The sequence below is a fragment of the Ruditapes philippinarum genome, unplaced genomic scaffold (genome assembly GCF_026571515.1).
Source record: "Ruditapes philippinarum isolate M1 unplaced genomic scaffold, ASM2657151v2 ctg282_1_1_1_1, whole genome shotgun sequence".
In the NCBI taxonomy this organism is placed as follows: domain Eukaryota; kingdom Metazoa; phylum Mollusca; class Bivalvia; order Venerida; family Veneridae; genus Ruditapes; species Ruditapes philippinarum.
In genome coordinates, this window is record NW_026862013.1 from 186907 (window position 1) to 206025 (window position 19119).

The window sequence follows — 19119 nt, forward strand, 5'->3', positions numbered from 1 at the left end:
AACTTGAATAGAAAATAGAACAGTTTCCACCTGTAGTTTGGAACCCACTAACTGAATTCACTTTTATATCAATATTATGTTTCATCAAAAAAAAACTTGAATAGAAAATAGAACAGTTTCCACCTGTAGTTTGGAACCCACTAACTGAATTTCACTTTTATATCAATATTATGCAGTCTTACAACTTATTTCACTAGTAAGTCAAATGATTTATTATCTCAAACAATGTAATTACATGTAGTATAAGTTTTATGGAAATAATGTGGTTAATCACTTGCAGTTAATCAAGGGCTTGACAAATCCACTTGTCAGCTCATAAATGATAAATACGAGTAAAAATGACTCTGGACAAGTTAATCTCCCAAAAATGCCCCCGTCCTGCAGGATGTGTGAAATTTCTAGCATAAAATTAATCAAATTTCAATTCAATTCTTTTGAAACCATTTTTCAAGTTTTACTAGTAGGACAGAGCACACAATAATTCCCCTGTGTTTGATGGGCAAAACTGATGTTGATTTGTTGAATGCAACGCTTAATTCTGTCTGATTCAATTTTGTAAAAACTTACTAAAAGCCCGTGCGGCGATTCCAGTATGTTCCACAAAATTTTTTTTTAAAAATGTCACAATGCAATATTTGGCAAATGTTTAGCCAGAAAGAAGTAAGTTAAACAGTGTCTTCAAAAAAAGAAAAATTGTCTTCAAAAAAGAAAAATGAGTCAGAACATGTAGGAAATTTATATTTTTTAAGCATTGTTGTTGTTGTTGTTTTTCGTTTTTCAATCCCTGATATATTATTTGTAGTATTTGTAACTATTATCTATTCTATTTGTAATTGAACAGCATTTTTCCCTTATAAAACTATTTAAATTCCCAATAAAAAAGACAGCAAATTTTCAAATGTTTTATTTTTTAAGTCCCAAAATTACTGTCAAAAAAATTCCCATCCAAAATTGGCATATATTAAATGGATGATTTCATATTGATAAGTGATATGTGATAAAAACCAAGTATAACTACATCTGACAGAGCAATATTTGTACCTAGTTCATTTTATACTTCCGAACATTATTTATGTACATGTACTCATTTTTTTCACTCCAATAAGAAATCAATATATTATGCATGGTTTAACTTTAAATGTGTATAAATATTATGCATAATTCTCATGTCTCCCTGGATAAAATTCTAAAATTAACCATGTGGCATGAATACCTGTCAGTTATGTAGTATCAATTTGAGTCAAAACGCATTTTTTCCAAAAAAAATTGTACTGGTAGTGTATAGATGTTACACAGAACTAAGCAAATGTCAGGGTTTTTCAATGCTAATCCCCAGTGTAAAATATAATTATAACCTTACTCAAATTTCTTAAAATGAGGGGTGAAGTGTCTGCAAAAAAAGGGCCTAGGGTGAAGTGTCTGGGGGGTGAAGTGTCTGTAAGCCGAGGTGATGGACAAGGCAAGACATGTCGATTTTTTTTAGCTTATTATGAAGTTGCAGTACATGAGAGACTGGCACATGATGAATCAGCACATAAATAAAACAATCTAGTGTTCTGTGGTTTCTAAGTGTCATACCTCAGCTCTTTTCCTTATTACAATGAAATTTTACATGATTGTTATCCACCGCTGGTTTTGTTTTAAGCAGTGAATGATAGGTACCGTTTCAGCAGATTTCGCAAAGAGAGTACAAATATGGATTATGCACCGTGGATCCAGTTCATTCTTTTTTGAGAAAATGTAATAAGACATCATTACTGAACTTGTATATTTTTTTATTTAAAAAAGCTGTAAGGTAAGCATCAACAATATGTATACGCTAGATGTAAAATAACTCACCTCCAAAAAATATATAAAAAAAAAAATGGGTCAAAAATGTCTGGGTAGGAAATGGTTTGAGGGAGGACTTTCAAGGGAAGGAACTGCTAAACTTAAAATTTGATAAGGTCAATTCAGTACAAAAAAGCTTTACCCGATAATGGCCGATTGTGAAGAAAATTTGTAAAAAATACAGCTTTTTGATTGCAACTTAAATATCAACGTTATGAAATATAAACAATGAACATCAGTCATCTTGAATAACGTTGTATTTAAAGTCATATCCGGTATTAAGTCCTTGTATTTTTTGTAAGCAACCAGAATCGCCAACGATTTGACGACGATTTCGCCACTGATAAATGGATAAATGCAAAACAAGCAAAGTTATACAACATTTAGGTAAATGGGAGATAAGGTTTTTGTAATATAAAACTTACAACTCGTTTTAACACGTGGAACTTCCATATAAACTTCTCAATCACGGATGAACTTGTAAACAATGGCGATTGCGGTAAAATGACGTTAGGGCGAAAATAGTTCGTATTCATACGCATGCATTGTTTTTCTTAAATTTACACTTATGAAGCATTAGGCCCTATAAGCTTTAAAGTTAGCTGATCTGAAATCCGTATTCCATTACTTGCTAAATTTTTGAGTTCTATGACACTTAATTAACTTGTGACTACATGTAATTTGTACTATATTTATGCAAGTACTTTGGCTATGATCGACCGCTGGCGTAGTAATATTAAAATCGCGTAAAGCAAAAATATACATACAATTTTAAAAGACGATTGCTAAATTTAGTACAAAATTGGCAAGTCAATTTTAAAATAGATAGGGAACTATGATTTTGGAGTTACTGCGAAGTTTTGGAACTATTTTGCTTAGCGTAGGTAGCTGACTAATTGTGTTCACATCATAGTAAATCTGAATTTGTCGTTATTACATTGGGGGCGCATTGCGCATGCGCCCCCAAAAACATACAATCATGTGTCCTGTTTTCTGTTTGTGTAATAACTAAGACTTGACTACTTTTAAGTGACACCAAAACTGTTTATAAATATGTCTTACAAATATTTCACATGAGATATTATGTATAAGTTTCCACTATGACTAATGAAATCTTAAACCATTCTGGCATAGATAGTTAAGGCAAAACCTAAATAAAAATCATTCAAGCATAAAAACTTCCTATCTTCCTACTGTGATTTTTTTTCCAATGTTCATGCAGGACTGGTCTATTTTTTTATAAATTTTTGAGGCTCAGTCAATTCTCAAAAGTTAATCACTTAACCACCTATTAAATTCTTTGATGTATCTTTATTTTATCACAAAGTTTAAATCAGACCTGATTTTAATATTTCCTTTCATTTGCTTACTTCTTTGTTTTCATCGTTGTAAACTATTCCTTAAAAATACCATCCCTAACTTTACCTTTTTCTCTGGAGGTTCACCAGCATCATCATCTCCTGCATCCATTGCATGTTTCTCTGTAGGCACACCTATTTCTGCACTTTTCTCTTCTATATTTTCTTTTGATTGGTTATCAGAATCCCCAGATGACATACTGTCTGTTGACATTTCAGATATTTGTTTGGAATCAACTGAGCTTTCATTTTTTGTAATGTCCTGATTTTCTTTTTGTTCTGTGTTTTCAGTCTTATTTTCAGTCGTATTTTCTGTCTCATTTGACACTGTATTTATTGATACAGAAGATGGAACACTGTCTTTGACAACACAATCTTTCACAACTAATTCATCTTTATCATCATCTGCAGCTTCTGGTTCAGCTTTAGGCAATCCAGATTCAATATTGTCCTCTAATTTTTCATCAGATTTAAGATTGTTCACTTTATCGTCAGTACACGATATAGCACTTTCTGCATTTGAATTATTCTTGTTCAAGTTGGTAGGCTCTGGCCAGACAGTCGCTACATTATTTCCTGCCCAGTCAACCAGAGGACCTGGGCCAAATGGCTGACCATCTGTGAAGTCATTGAAGTCTGACCGTTGTTGATTAACTCCATTCATGTCCAAACCATTGACCATTGGATGTGATGACTCGGATACAATTTTTCTGCAAAATATTAAAGAAAAAAATATTATATCATAATAGGGACAAGGACACAATTTAACTTTTTCATCTACATGACTTTATTTAAATGTTCTGACCTATACCTATTGATACACCAAGATCAGTCAGTACATAGTGAGGTAAGGGTCAATGAGATAAATCACAAAAATTAATGTTAAGGGGCAAAATATTAAAAATAATTGGTAAGGGGCAAAAGATTCAAAGTAATTGGTAAGGGGCAAAAGATTCAAAGTATTTTGCTAGTTTGTGATTTTGTTCCGCATGGTAAGTGTTCAAGGACAAATAGCTCAGTATTTTGGCAAACTGATTTTGATATAAATGTATCAGTCACGGGAATAGTATTTATTATCTATGAATTTTTATGATTTTAAAAGAAGACTTTAATCTAACTTTTAAAAGGTTATTTAAATCTATGCCAACTTCTTAATATCATAATTTATGATAATCATAACAAATACAAACGTACACTGTAATTTCTGAACATTGTTTTCCATTCATTTCAGAAAGATTCTTCCACATAAACTTTACAGTTCATGTATATACAACTTGCTTTTTCCACATTAACTTGATATGTATAGTAATATGTACATATAAATGTACATACAAAATTGTTTTTCCACAGTTATTGTATAGTTCATGCTTATATACATTATGACATTCTAGTTTGTCAAATTACATTGTTGTCCTGTTTACATTGTAAAATGTTTGAGCATTCATGCATACATTTTACATGTAACTATACATATATGTAACTACAAAATATATTTAAAATGTAAGATGACACTGAACAAACTGTCTACATGTATATGTTCTACATCGTATGAACCAGGCAAATTCAAATATTTAAACTCTGAGCTTCAGTTCCTATAATAACTTGCCAATGCCACTAATAATATAACCCGAGGATCCTGCCTATCTTTGCAGTGTGAAACCATACTCATTGCTGCTATAATATCAAAGCTTCATGGTAAAAACCCTCGTACTTAAAAATCTTATTTTAAAGCAGGAAAAGTCTTTAACCTAACTTGAGCCAGGTAAAAAAATTTAACACAAAAATTATATAGGTGTCATATGGTCGATTCTCGAAATCTCTGTGATTTCTTACACATGAATATTGTACGTAAACAGAATAAAATGTTCAGTAACAAAAAAATATATTCTGCTTTTTACAAAGTACGGTATAATCAATTTAGCAATGCTTTCGTGTAAGCGCAATTCATTTTTTAAGGCAATTTACTAACATATTTATTTTATACTAGCATTCTTGAATTATTTGTTTTAAAATTCAAACAATAATTTTTGCCATAGATATATAGCTTTTTATACATTTTAAGGTACGATCAATAAGGAAGAGAATATGGGGTATACAAGGAAGTACAAAGATAAAGTTTTTCATTGGATGATAACTAAAATTCGGGGTTAACAATTACTTCAATACAGTCTCTATGGAAACCATTTTTTTATGTTTAAAATAAGAGATAAATGTATGTAAATGTCAAATGTATGTACATTTTTTCCTGCTAGCCATTCTAACATAAACATGTCTGATCAATTTTATAAAATATTATCTACAGATTTAATACCAAATATGACCTTAGAAAGAGCAAAATTAGTTTTATAACATTTAAATAATGGTTTTAGTCTAGCATGTTAGACACTTATTACCTGAAGAAAGTAGCACTGAATGTGAAACTATTTGTCATAAAATAGCAAAATGATGTAAACAAGTTCAGGTAATTGGTCAATTATAACCTTTTTGGAACAATAACTGGACACCGTAAATAAAAAGCTTTTGAGAAATAAAAACCTTTTTTCATATCAATATTCCTCAAAATAACAATGAACAGTTCAAAAGATGGCAAGTCTTGGTATATATCCTTATATCATTCTTGTCTTCTGGGATCAATGATTCCAGTACTTTTAAGTGTTGGATCAAGCCAATGCTAGGGGGCATGAGGGAAGTTGCACTGTTTTCTTTATCAAACATGCACAGACTCAATGAAACTGAGTGTGCATTTTTTTATGTAATTTTGTTGTGATTAATGCAAGGCTGAATTGGTTGAACAAGTATTTCACTGTAATCATAACAATTTATTACATGTCACACAACCTTAATGTGGGGTGACAGAGTAAATCTGAATGATGAATCCTTATGTCTAATTTTGAGGTCTTTTCATTTATCTGTTAACATATCTGAACAATTAAATTCATATTTCAAATAATTTTTAGATTCACATAAGATATTTTAAAGGTACTCCATTATTAATGAAATACATGTACCAATATTATACATGGGATATTTATTAACTATAGTAAATTACCTTTAATTGGGTAAATTCAATTATCTGATAACTGTTGAATCAATTTCAGTTACCAGTTTTCCACTTAAGACCACAGGTGTTTGGCGCATTGATTGGTTACTACCCCCAAAAAATATGTATCTTTTTCCTTTTAAATGAAAGAAATGTTGTCACAATCATATAAATATGGTATTAAATTGCATGTTACATGAAAAAACAACACTACAATTTAAATTGTTTGGAAAGGTTGGGGGTTATACAGGTGGTTGGGGAAGTGACCAATAAACATGCCAAACACCTGTGGGTGGGACTTCAACATGAACTCATACATATTAATATTGGCAGTTATTTACTGAGTAATTACTATTTGACCTTTACTTAGGCATTAACTGAATCTATTATGCAAACAATGCAGACCATGATAAGCTGGCACAACTGTGTTGTCTGATCATTGTCTACACTTCACTATATCAGGATCCATGCTGTTCGCTTACAAACCCTATAACAAGTAGAGAAACTGATAGCGAACAGCATGGATCCTGATCAGACTGCGTGGATGTGCAGGCTGGTCTGGATCCATGCTTGTCGCAAACCCATTATGTTGGTTTTTGTCGTGACGCGGCTCAAATGGTAATTTCATATAATGCATCTGTATAGCTTAATCTGATTGAAAAAGATACAAAGAGAACAACCAAGACTTATTTCAGACATGTGCAGATATTTGGGTTTAATATATTACTTTGGGTTTATGTTACTGTACTCCCTTCCAAAAGCTATCTGGTTAGCTCCTAAATTGAAAGAATACAACATTGGGAACATTCAAACACACCTACTGATTTATGTCAAGTAACTTCAACAACTTGTTCTGCTTGTGAATCTCCCTTGTGCATAATTTAAGAGGCAATAAAAGCAAGAGGGAAGTCATTTAACTTCAGTGAAATCATACACTTATCAAAAAGCACCTTCACTTATTGTATAAAAATTTTTTCCTAAGTTACCAACAAAAGTATTTTTTTCCTCTTTATTTATTCTGAAAATAAATCTTTATGAAGGTTTTGTTATGTCAAGGTCAGATGTGCTTTAAAGTAAGAGGCAAAAATTTAACTGTGACACTTTTATCTTTTTCTCCATTGCTACCAGGTCAACCACCTTTAAACAATTATACATTAACATTTTGTATATTTTAGATAAATACATACTTTATATTCATCAGATAAGGGTGTAGGTTTTAAGTTAATGAAACAGGAAAATAAACAAGTGAATGAAAATTGGATAATATATATTATACACAAATTATATATATTAAAGGAAGAAGGAAGTTACAACTTGCGCAAAAGTTGGTTCAATGCGTGTAATAGCTGTTAAACAAATACCACGACTAAAGTGGAAAAAAATGTGATATATGAAAGAATAAATCATTTTGAGAAGAAAAAAAATTGACGGTAAACTGTTGTGAAATTAAATGACTCAAGCGATTAAACGAGCCAAGGTTGAGGGTTTATCAGAAGGTGGGAGTGAAGGTCAGACTGCGTTAAATCATCACAAAGCATGCGATAAAGTAGACTGTATTTCTTGCGCAATAAAATATTCTAGCAATCGTAACATTGAAGACGGTTCTCACTATACAGCACAGTCTGATAATATAAGAATGGAATTAACAGAAGTAAAAGGAAAGTTACAAAAAATTTCTAAGGAACTTGACCATGAAAGAAGTGTTTACGAGACCAACAAGGTGATAAATGAAACACAGCTAAGCGGAGCCAAGGAAATGCTTAAAAAACAACGGGAGGAAATCAAACTTTATTTTGACAAACTTGAGAGTGAAATTGAAACAAAATTTATTACAATTACAGAAAACAATGTCAAAAGACAGAATATGGTTGAAAAGTTTCAAAAACAACTTAATGCTTCACTGCAGAAGTCTGATCAGCAAACCTCTGCTACAATGGAGAAAATTGTAGAGGACCTAAAAGATCTAGAAGACACCCTAGAAAAACTGAAACAGGAAAACAGAGTAGATCATTTCAAGTATGAACCATCCAAACAAATCAAAGAGATGATGCTGGCAATTAAAGAACTAGGAACACTTCTACTAGACGGACCTACAGATCATACAGATGGAATTTCTACACAAATTGTTGAAAATCAAAATTCAACAAATGGTGTCCAAACACATACAAAACGAGAGACTTCCATTAAAGCAAGAACAAAGACTGATGAAAAGCCTTGCACCATAACAGGGGTCTGTTGCCTATCAGATGGCTTTATTGTGGTTGTTGACTGCGGTAACAGCCTGATCAAAATGATAGACACATTTAACAACAAGACTGTCTCTTCTGTTGCTGTGGAGAGTGACCCTCATGATATTACCATGGTAACAGACAATATCGTTGCTGTCACACTATTCTTTAAACGGAAAATCCAGTTTTTCACTGTCAGCCAGAGAAGGGAGCTTTCTCTTTTAAACTTTTTGGAAACAAGCACTCCTTGCTATGGTATCATATACAGTCAAGACAAAATTACTGTCACCCACAAGGACAAACTTGAAGTTATAAACATGAAGGGAGAAAATCTGAAGAGTTTTACCACAGACTCAGAAGGGAACCAGCTGTTCAGTCATGCTAAGTATCTGACGCAAAGCCCAGATCATGGCACTATCTACGTCTCTGACTACAACAACAACACCGTGAAAAGTCTAACAACGGATGGAAAGGTCAAAGCTGTTTATAAGAATGCGGAGCTACAGATGCCGTTTGGTCTGACTGTAGACAAAAGTGGACATGTGTATGTCTGCGGATATAACAGCAATAACATACACCGTATAAGCGGAGATCTGTCGAAAGGCCAGGTAATACTGGATGCCAGTAATGGTATAGTTAACCCACAATGTGTAGATTACAACTCCCAGAAGAATACACTCTATGTGGGCATGTGGTGCAATGATACTATAAGGATTTATCAGCTTTAAAATTTACCTAAACCTTGTTTATATAACATACGTGTATCAACAGAGAACAAATTTCATTTAATACGTGTGATAAAATCAAAGAGTGATAGTTTTATGTTTTATAAATCATCAAAACATTATTGATTTCTTAACAATAAAATGCTGCAAGTCTTTTGGAATCGGAATGACACTAGCCAAAAAAGTTGTTTTTTTTTTGTATTGAAATGCATGGCTTTAATCATGATAAATATGGTAATTACACCATGTAAACCATTGTATAAAAGTGAATTTTTATTCCATGAAATCTGAAAATGAAATACTTAGGATACTGACATGAATTTCTTGCCTAGCTTTCTATCTTTGCCTTTTTACCTTCTTACTGATGCTATTGGTAAATCACATTATCCCTATATTTATATTTAATTCTTTATATATAAGGATAGCACATCATAAAAAATTTCATAAATCAAGCAAATTTAGCTTAAGACACAAACCCTCTCATTGAGATTATTAAAGTTTGTGAAATATAAAATATTTTGAACTTTTTGTTTAATTTATTTTTCCATGTATATATGAGGAAACAAAAAGAATTTGAAGTAAGTTTAACTTGTGCCCATATTTCTTAATGCAGCAACTTTTGAGTTTTTACATACTTAATGTTATAAAAATGTAACTAGTATACATTCTACATGTAATGCTAACCATACTGAATGATTATTATATCTTTAATAATTTGCTTCCTGGTAATAAATACACTCCTATTTCATATTGTGTTTATATAACACAGTCATTTTTTTTACAATGTGTTCATATAACACTTCCATTTTAATTGTATTTATAATTATAACACATTCATATTTTTTTTACAATGTGTTTATATGACACTTTCAATTTAATTGTGTTTATATAACACACTCATTTTTATTACATTAAATAACACATCCTTTATTGTGTTTATATAACACTTCCACCTTTTTATTATTAGGCATATATAACACTTCCATTTTGTATGGTATTCACATATAACACTTGTGTGTTTATATAATTTTTTTACATTAATCATTTCCTATCTTTATAAATTGCATTTTTGCTTGAGCTTCCTATGTATCAAAATATATCAATAAAAATATTTCCAAGAAAATTACATTTCTTGATTTTATATGATAAAACAATGCTACTTAAGGTAAAATTTGGAAATAATAACTAAATATGTGAAAACATATGCTAACATCCTTGGGTGGAGCTGGAAAGACCTTTCATTGTCTATGAAAATATTGGATAAATCTGCCTTTTAAAAGAATTAAATTTTGTAAATGATACTGTCCTTCTTTTTAACCTTGATCACATGTTAACTTTAATGTTATCGGTGAAACTGATAACAAGTTGTTGGCCTGACCTTTAAATGGATGTATACCGTATTTGAACAGTTAAATCACTTTCTTAAATTGCGCACTTGGATAACCTCCCTTTTTCAGAATTTCATAGATAGTTCCCGATTTTTACAATATTTACTGGTGGCCAGGGGAAGTAAAAATTGCTATGTGAAAAACATCTATATATTCACAAATTCACTCCATAAATTAAGGTCTATCTATGATGCCTTATCTATATAGTCAGTATCAATCACACCATCAGTACACATAAACAAGGGAAATACTGATATATTAAAGCAGTGGCCAGGGAGTTAAGGTGTCTGCCCCTCAAACCAGGAATCAAGAGTTCGGACACAGTTTGGGCCAGGACCACATTCTTCCTATTTGACACCAGTTCTGATATGACTCCCGACTGGTTAAATAAACCTTAAGCTTTCATTACAGGTAAGCTAAACTACTAATTAAAGGGACACAACTCAAATATAAATGAGCATAAAGTCAGAAGATTTATCTCCCATTACAAAATAAAATTGAATATATTAAGATAATAGAATGTATCAAGCACAAGAGAGATCATTGTAAAAATGGACATAAGAATTAATCTGAAAATATTTCAGAACAAAGTAAAATTAGAATATTAAAGTAAATTGGTCTACAATGGGCACATTTTTCTATAAAAAAACAATACAAATGTATAATTTGTAAGTTTTTAAAAAATATTATTTAGGAAAAATGTTGAAAAAAATTTTGTATAGGCATTTACATGATGAAAAAGCAAAATCTATTCTATCTGCTATGGTATTTAGATAGAAGAGAATTTGATTTTTCATGATGTAAATGTCTGTTATACATATATATGTAATATCGTATCTCACACTTACCAGCAACATCCACATATTATTCTTCAACAGTTTGGTGCTATGAATGCTACTTTATACTATCAACCTAACTATTAATGATGTTACAGACTTCCTTTACGGCCCAATTTTTTTTAAAAGAAATCAATCTATGTTAAATGGTTTTATTTTTTTAAAATCTTTTGTAAACCCCAAAGAGGTAAATTTGGAAAACCCATACATTCTGTTAATGAAAATTTTTCCTTAAGTGAACAGCCGAATATCCCAGCGCCCAGTGCAGGAAAAGATCAGTCCCGCAATGCCTGCTGATCATAGTCTGCACTGTTCGCTATTCAGTCAGTACTTATTTTAAAATTTTCCCTAAAATTGATGAATAGTTAGGGCCAAATTGAAAGATGAAAGTCCATTTAAGATATTGCGTTAAAGGTTGATTGAATAAACCACAATAGTAACAGGCATGCAGTTCAAAGCAACAGGAACTGGTTTTACTAGTCTGCGATCTAGTTCTAAAAATAATGATTAAAGTGTATTGAAAGTGGATTTGAAGCTGAATAAACAAAAAATACATACCTGCCATTGGGATCAACCGTGCTTACTACCATTACATTCTGTAAACAGGATAAAAATGAATTACTTTGACTTATTAACAAAACTAAGACAAAGAAAAAACAGCTTTCATACATTCAACAACAGCTTATTCATTAAACATTTCACACCAATTTTTTTGTTCAGTTATATAGTTGACGATATATGTTTACATGTAGTTTAGAACACACTGACTTTAAAATTTGCTTCATTTATGTTCCTTCTTAGACAAAAAAAAAATAAATCTATGTCTCTCTACTCTGCTTTTAACTGTTGGCCCTTTTCCCCCCTTAACTCACTCCAAAGGTAGAAGACACCTCCGAAATATAAAAGAAGTCTGTCAATGACATAGATTACCTGTCACCTGTAAAACTGTTAATATCTATTTTTGGTATTGTTGATCTTGACCTTGACCCAAATCACCCCTATCTAAATCTGAACCTTCCTTTGCATTTAAACATGAAAGACATCAATTAAAAATAAAAGCTGTATGAGCAAATATATGACATACAAGTTTGTACAATGTTCCATATTATCTTTTAGTCCAAGTATAAAAAATGTTCCATTTTATATCTTAAAGGGAAAGCACTTGCTGATGAAAAAATATCATCAATATAGATAATGTTTCATAAAGTTTTGAAGGCTGCAAGCTGTTTCTGACAGTTTCAGGATGAATTCTTCCACAACCAAAAAACCCTTAACTTTCAGCTTTCACACACAACTCGACAGAAAAACTATAATATTGCATATCGAGTAATTTTCATCTGTAGTGGTAAGTTATTATCAAGTATACACTTCTTTTTTTAACCATTTCTTAGTAATTACATTACCATTTTTCCCCGCTGAAAGGATCTATCACCATTCGTTCAAGACAGAAAAATTATAGATGGCTGGTAAATGTCAGGGGAAAACATATGTGACGCCAAGGTTTTGAATATTATTAAAGGTCGATAGAACCAACACTATCAACATTGATTTATTTATGAAGGAAACCAGCAAAAAGTGGTACTGAAGCACACAAAACATTGCAACATTACTTGGTTTACAACATCTTACAAGCTGGTTTATAAACATCATGTTTTCTGTTAGCCTATAATTTGCCAAGTTTGAACAAAAGCAAACAAAATGCACTAAATTTAAAATTAGACACAAAATAAAAATCATTCAAATATCTAAAGTGTATATCATGAAAGAATACCTTTTCAATGCCCCGCAAGAATTTATCACACTGTGTATAATGCTTCTTTGGCTGTGTTACAAGTTCACAAAGTCGCTGTACAGTAAATGGTGCACTGAAATAAGAAATTACATCTTAAAGTGATCAAATATTCCAGAGATGTGCATTTTTGAAATGTTTCAAATAATGTCATGACAATGACCTGTATGATTTCATAATGCTGCATGCTATAAATACTCTATTTACAAGATTTTAATTAATCAGGCAAGGTAAAAATTTCTGTGAAACAAATTCATTGTATGCAATAACAAGATCTGTTGGAGAGCATTAATGCTCGACTATTTAAAAAAGTTGTCACAAGGGTGTTTTAATTGAGTATAATAATGCTTACCTATATGAATACATAAAATTGTCCGAAAAGGTACAAAGGCTTATTGTTAAGATGCTTTATTGAGTAAATCACTGCTTTATTATTATGAATGCATAAAATTGTCCCAAAAAAGGCACAAACCCTTCAGTAGTTATGGAGATACCAGCATACAAGCAAAACCTTTACCAAGAATTTCTAAGCCGAAAAAGGGGAAAAATTACGAAAAAACAAATCAAGAGTTATGGGACTTGTACCAATCATGTAAGATGTGAATTTGAATTCATTTCCTTCAGTAGTTATGGAGATACTTGCTTACATGCAAAAACTTAACCACAGGGAAGCCGATGCCGACAAATGGGTGACTGCAGAATAATCAAGCTAATAAATGTCAGAAACATGAATTTCTAAAACAAAAATATTGTCTGACATTTTAAATTGAATTTAATCTTTCATGCTGATATCACTCAAAATTGATAATACTGAAGCTTGACAAGTCCATTAAAGAAATTAAGCAAATTACAAAATGTGGGTAACACGAAATTGATTATTTTACCCATTAAATTTCTGCAATGCATCAATAATGCGCTGTCTCATCTCCATAAACTTTGTATTATCAACATTTGGAAAATGGGGCCCGCGAAACCCCCAAGGTCATTTTGTTGAATGTTTTTCCATCACCCGCTCTGTTCTGGCAAAAAAACATCTTGAGTTGTTGCCCCTGGAAACCCCAGGCATTTCAAAAAAAGTGCATTTGGTTCAAAATTAAAAGTTTTTGAAATGCATCCTATATTGTAACATTAAATGTTTGTGGTATTTTATGTAAATCTGAAAAATTTGTTTATTTTATCTTAAATTGTTTCAAATTTCACTTGATAATAAAATGTTTTGAGAAATTTCCACATTTATAACCATAATTCATTTACATTTATCATGAAAACCCTTTGTAAATTTTTTTTTACATATGAATACCTCTAAATTTAAATTTTAATGGACACAAAAAAGGTCTTTGCCAAGTTTCTTTTTCATATGTGATGATGTTTATGATGCTCCCAAATGACTGGTTATTAAATAACTGAAGTGTGTACTTTAAAGTGACAAAAATAAATTGATTAATGTAGATCTGTAGCTGTAAAAATCCAAACAAATCTTCATGTTTTCTAGTACACAGGCGATTAAAATTATTAACTTTAAAGTATTTTAACATTTAACTCAAATCTGACGAATGTTTAAGATAATAATTTGAGCATTTAAGGGATTTTTATACCAGAAATTAGATAAATCTGTTTTACCATGACATTAACAGATCTTAAATATTTTGGGTGAAAACTTTGTATTTCAGGAGTATAAATCTGACAAGTCAAGTGGCTTTTTTTTGTTTTTGAATTTTTGGGAATGGGTCCGGGTCCAATCTAGCTTGGAAAAAAAGGGGATTGTGATGCCATTCTGAATTTTTAAATTTAAGTCACTTTTAATGTTCACCATTTCAGCCTCAGGCTGTTGACATTAACCAATTAACTGACTTTTCCATTTTGAACTGGGTAGAAATTAATTTGTGACTTTTTTGGGTGTTTCATTAATATATCCAAATGCTGAAAGTTTTTCTGTGGAATTGGCGTGCTTGATTATCTTATTGCAACTATGGGAACATGTTCCATTGGCATGTTCTAAATTCTAAATCTAATTGAGTATTTTTCAGGGATTTATTAAACGCCTTTAAAATCCAAATAAAATGCAGATTTTAAAGGAGTTTTGAGCTCCAAACCCAAAGTGTCTGTGGAATTTGATGCATTCAAATCATTGAAATAAATATCATACTTGTAAAGGTTAAACATATCCATACCGTTTGGTATCAATATTTTTTCCCGTATTAATTATACAGCCATAGAAAGGTAAATTAAAAAATGCTGCCTAAAAAAATCTTCCGTTGGCACTCTATAATTTAAAAAAAAAATCTGACACAAGTCTTTATCCAGTTTACTCAGGTCATTATGTACATTACACACACATCGAATGCATCATGCTTACCATATTTGGCAGTAGAGAACAGACGCTACGTCACTTGATACCTGTACTGTATACATGTTAACAGTGTAATTGATGCACAGATGTGTAGAGTTTGTTTGCTACTGGATTATATAATTGGACTTAATTATTTTGGCCCTGTGGGTGTTAAAATAGGTATTCAATTTATCAATATATTAACGGACAATTAAAAGGTGTGAAAGTCGTTTAAATCAGACAAAACATTGCATTGGGACCAGACAATTAGGGTCGCTTGTCACATATGACTTGGAGTTGTTTAATTCAAACCATTTATATAGGAAAATACGTTGGGGGTACTGAAACAAGGTCGGATAAGTCAGGGAGTCGTTGAAATCAGGGGGTCGCTAAGGCAGTCTCGACTGTACAACTTTTTTACAAGTGACATCTTGTTTCTCAGGCAATGCCTCTTGATTCCTATATCACTTGATTACAATCTAGTAGTGGAATAATCTGGTGCAAAATCAACTCTTCCTCGGTCGGTCTATTTACCCCACCCAGAGTAGTCTTGTGGTATCTTGGGTAAATAGACCGACCTACTCTTCCTGGCAGATGATTCCAGATGGAGAAAAGATTTATTTATAGACATATCAGTTTGTAAGTTTTGTTTATTAATCACTTAACATTTATGGATATACAAAATGTAACTATAAAAGACCAGAAACATGTAAGAAAATTGTTATGATAAATATTTCAAACTGTTTACTTACACAGTTTTACCAGTTTTCGCGACTGTGCGTAAATAGTCTTCCAAGACCGGTGGTATATCTCGAGACGGTGTTTTCTCAAAACCTGTAAAGATATGACAAAATGGTGAGAGACAGTCAATTTATGAATATTTGAAGTACTGTTTTGTCAAATATCAAACACAACTTACTGTTTAAAACATCCAGAACTTTGTCTTGATTTTCCATTTCCATTGTTTACCGTATCAGTTCTCCGGTCAAGGACGATAATTGCGTACGATGACGTCTAGACAATCTATTTTACAGTGCACGAAATTCCGGTATAAAAGTACGAGTTGGCACAAATTTTTAGAAGCAGAGACTTACAGTACATACAAATATTTAAATAAAGCTCTGCGGTAGAAAAATAGAACATATCATGAATATAAGAAATGCAGATTTTGTTTTTAGTTCTTATTTATTTTTTATTTATTTTTATTTCATTTTCCATTCAAAATGCACGTGAAACTCGTTCTAAAGGCACACAAATCATGTGCAATTGAAACATGTGCATTAAAAAAATGGCCAGTATGTCTGTTATGTAACATTGTTCGGCGGGAGTGTCCGAAGTGTCCAAAGAGAGGAAAGTGATCTCTAAATGAAAATTCAAGTATAATTATTTAACACTTTCCGTTCGATGCATTTTTAATTTCGCAATTTTTGATTTCAAAATATGCTTTCCAGCCCGATCATATTTTGTTTAAATGCGCGAGTGAGCATACAAAACATTTTTTTACTAATAACAAATCTGTTCCAAGTAGAGCTTTCCCTAACTTTATACATATGTAGCCGCCCAGATGTCATTTAGTAAAATCTATAAAACCTCATAAGTGTTTCAAGGGTATTAATTGATCGATATTGATAATTGATCGATATCTATCTTAATATGTTGCTAGGAAAATAGATGTACACAGAAACTTCATAAGAAAATGAGGTAAAGGGCAACGGAAGAGGTTTCAAGTCTACCCGACGACCAAAGCTAAGAGTTACAACGGCTGCCCTGTAACATGTTCGTGTCGCTGGGGTAGTATTCATTCGTCTTTATTGTACCACCATTGAACATTTTGAAGAATTCCATCAGCAAATTCTAGAAATATATATTTTCATAGAGTGTGGTACAGTTATAAATTTCTCCAAGTGTAGTTATAATTATATTGTTCCTACCTTGATTTGCAAAAATAAAATCGCTAAAGAATCCGACAGTTTACTCGTATTGGTGAATGTTATAAAATGTTAGAGACTATAGTTAATAATTAATTATGTGAAACATCCGTTTCGTTTTTTTTAAAGTTACTATATCGTCGCATTTATATTTTAGTTATAAACGCAACGTGCTTTTTAGTGAGGTTTCGGTAAGAGTTTTGCAATATGCAACATAAATTCCATGATTTTCTTAAATTTCAAAAATATACTTGGCACAGAGCAGATACACATGTATTACAAAAATGTACATGCATTTTATCAAACAAATTTCTTAACATATCTTGAATAAAGACCAAATCAACTGATCAAGACTTATTTATAAATACAATGAATTCCTTTCAATAAAATGAAATTTTACGGAAAAAAGGAAAACATGATAGAAATATCTTGTATTTCCCACCTAATATTAACAAGCACGCACGCACGTTTAGATAATAATGTTTTTCAGAGGAAAGATACCAAATATTGTTCGTTAAAAGCACGGCACCCTACTTTAATGCTTTAACACGTCCGTGTTATTTTTGCCGTGTGGCGACTGGAAAAAGTCTCCCCGTACATTATATTTTCGATCCTTGAAGAGCGTTCAGCACGACATTATTGCCGTGTATACATTTTAGATGGTATTTTAGTTTCTTGTATTTGGCCTTTTTCAACTTGGGTGGTTCCAATATTCCTACTTTAATACTGTATAAGCAGCCTTAGGATATGTTGCCTATTTTTTAAATTTATCTTTTGACGCCTTGTCTGTGATATGCAGGCTTCATAACCTCAGGCCCCTTTCAAAATTCCATTTTATTTAGATCCGCCCATTGTTTTCTCGTTTAGGGCACACGCATTCTTTCACTATGGGGACCGTTCGCCGCTTTTCATGGAATGACACTACTGTGTCACATTGAAGGTTCCATGATAACCGCCGTATGAACACATCTGCGGATGTTTCTAAATTCAAAATTTCACCATTTTTGTGTTTAAATGTTGAATTCTGCTTAAGCCGGTGCTAGTGGGCGTGGGCAGTGACTTGCACTTTCCAGTACCGTCCATGAACAGGCTCAATCAAACCGAGCCTGCAACATTTTACAATTTTGCCGTGTTGGGCTTTCTTTAGGGACTCTGTTTTTCTCTATTTAATTCAGTTCAAATTAAAATCCACAGTTTTTTCCTTTTGTTTATATAAAAAAAGACAAAGGGAATTTGTACCGTAAATATCGTACGATTCGCAAAAGCTCGCAATTCCATAGTACACACCCTAACTGTCGTTTATAACATTTATTTCGTTCTTTCCGTATCCAGTCCCATCTAATTCTCTCGTTTTGACGAATATTATAGCTACATGTTTATGTCTATAGACCTCCGCCGTACTGGAGCGAATATACGTCCAGCGACTCGCCAATTATGATTTTCAGCTAGGTGTTTGTCCAAATATATGTCCATGTTGTACAAATCACGGTCTAATGAATATAATACAGCAATTAAGGTCTCAATTGCAGTGATATAGATATCTATATACCCGGCCCAATCCTTAAGGAGGACTTTATTACGACCTGAAGCTGTGCCATATATGTCTCCTGTTGCACAGTAGCTGCAGCTATCATGAGCCGACTCATGTGATCACTAATCTCTCTTGTT

The 19119-nt window shown here is 32.0% G+C and overlaps 1 protein-coding gene across 1 annotated transcript in view; it reads right to left on the minus strand.

The window, feature by feature from the left end:
- Positions 1–16500, minus strand: part of LOC132717650 (serine/threonine-protein phosphatase 4 regulatory subunit 2-B-like) — a 29845-nt gene extending 13345 nt beyond the window's left edge. The window contains exons 1-6 of the mRNA XM_060701167.1: positions 16443–16500; positions 16276–16357; positions 14079–14150; positions 13177–13270; positions 11964–12001; positions 3256–3898 (exon numbers count right to left, since the gene is read on the minus strand). Coding sequence (XP_060557150.1) covers positions 3256–3898; positions 11964–12001; positions 13177–13270; positions 14079–14150; positions 16276–16357; positions 16443–16485 — 972 coding nt within the window. The 5' untranslated portion in view covers positions 16486–16500. The remainder of the gene's footprint in view (positions 1–3255; positions 3899–11963; positions 12002–13176; positions 13271–14078; positions 14151–16275; positions 16358–16442) is intronic.
- Positions 16501–19119: the final 2619 nt, after the last annotated feature.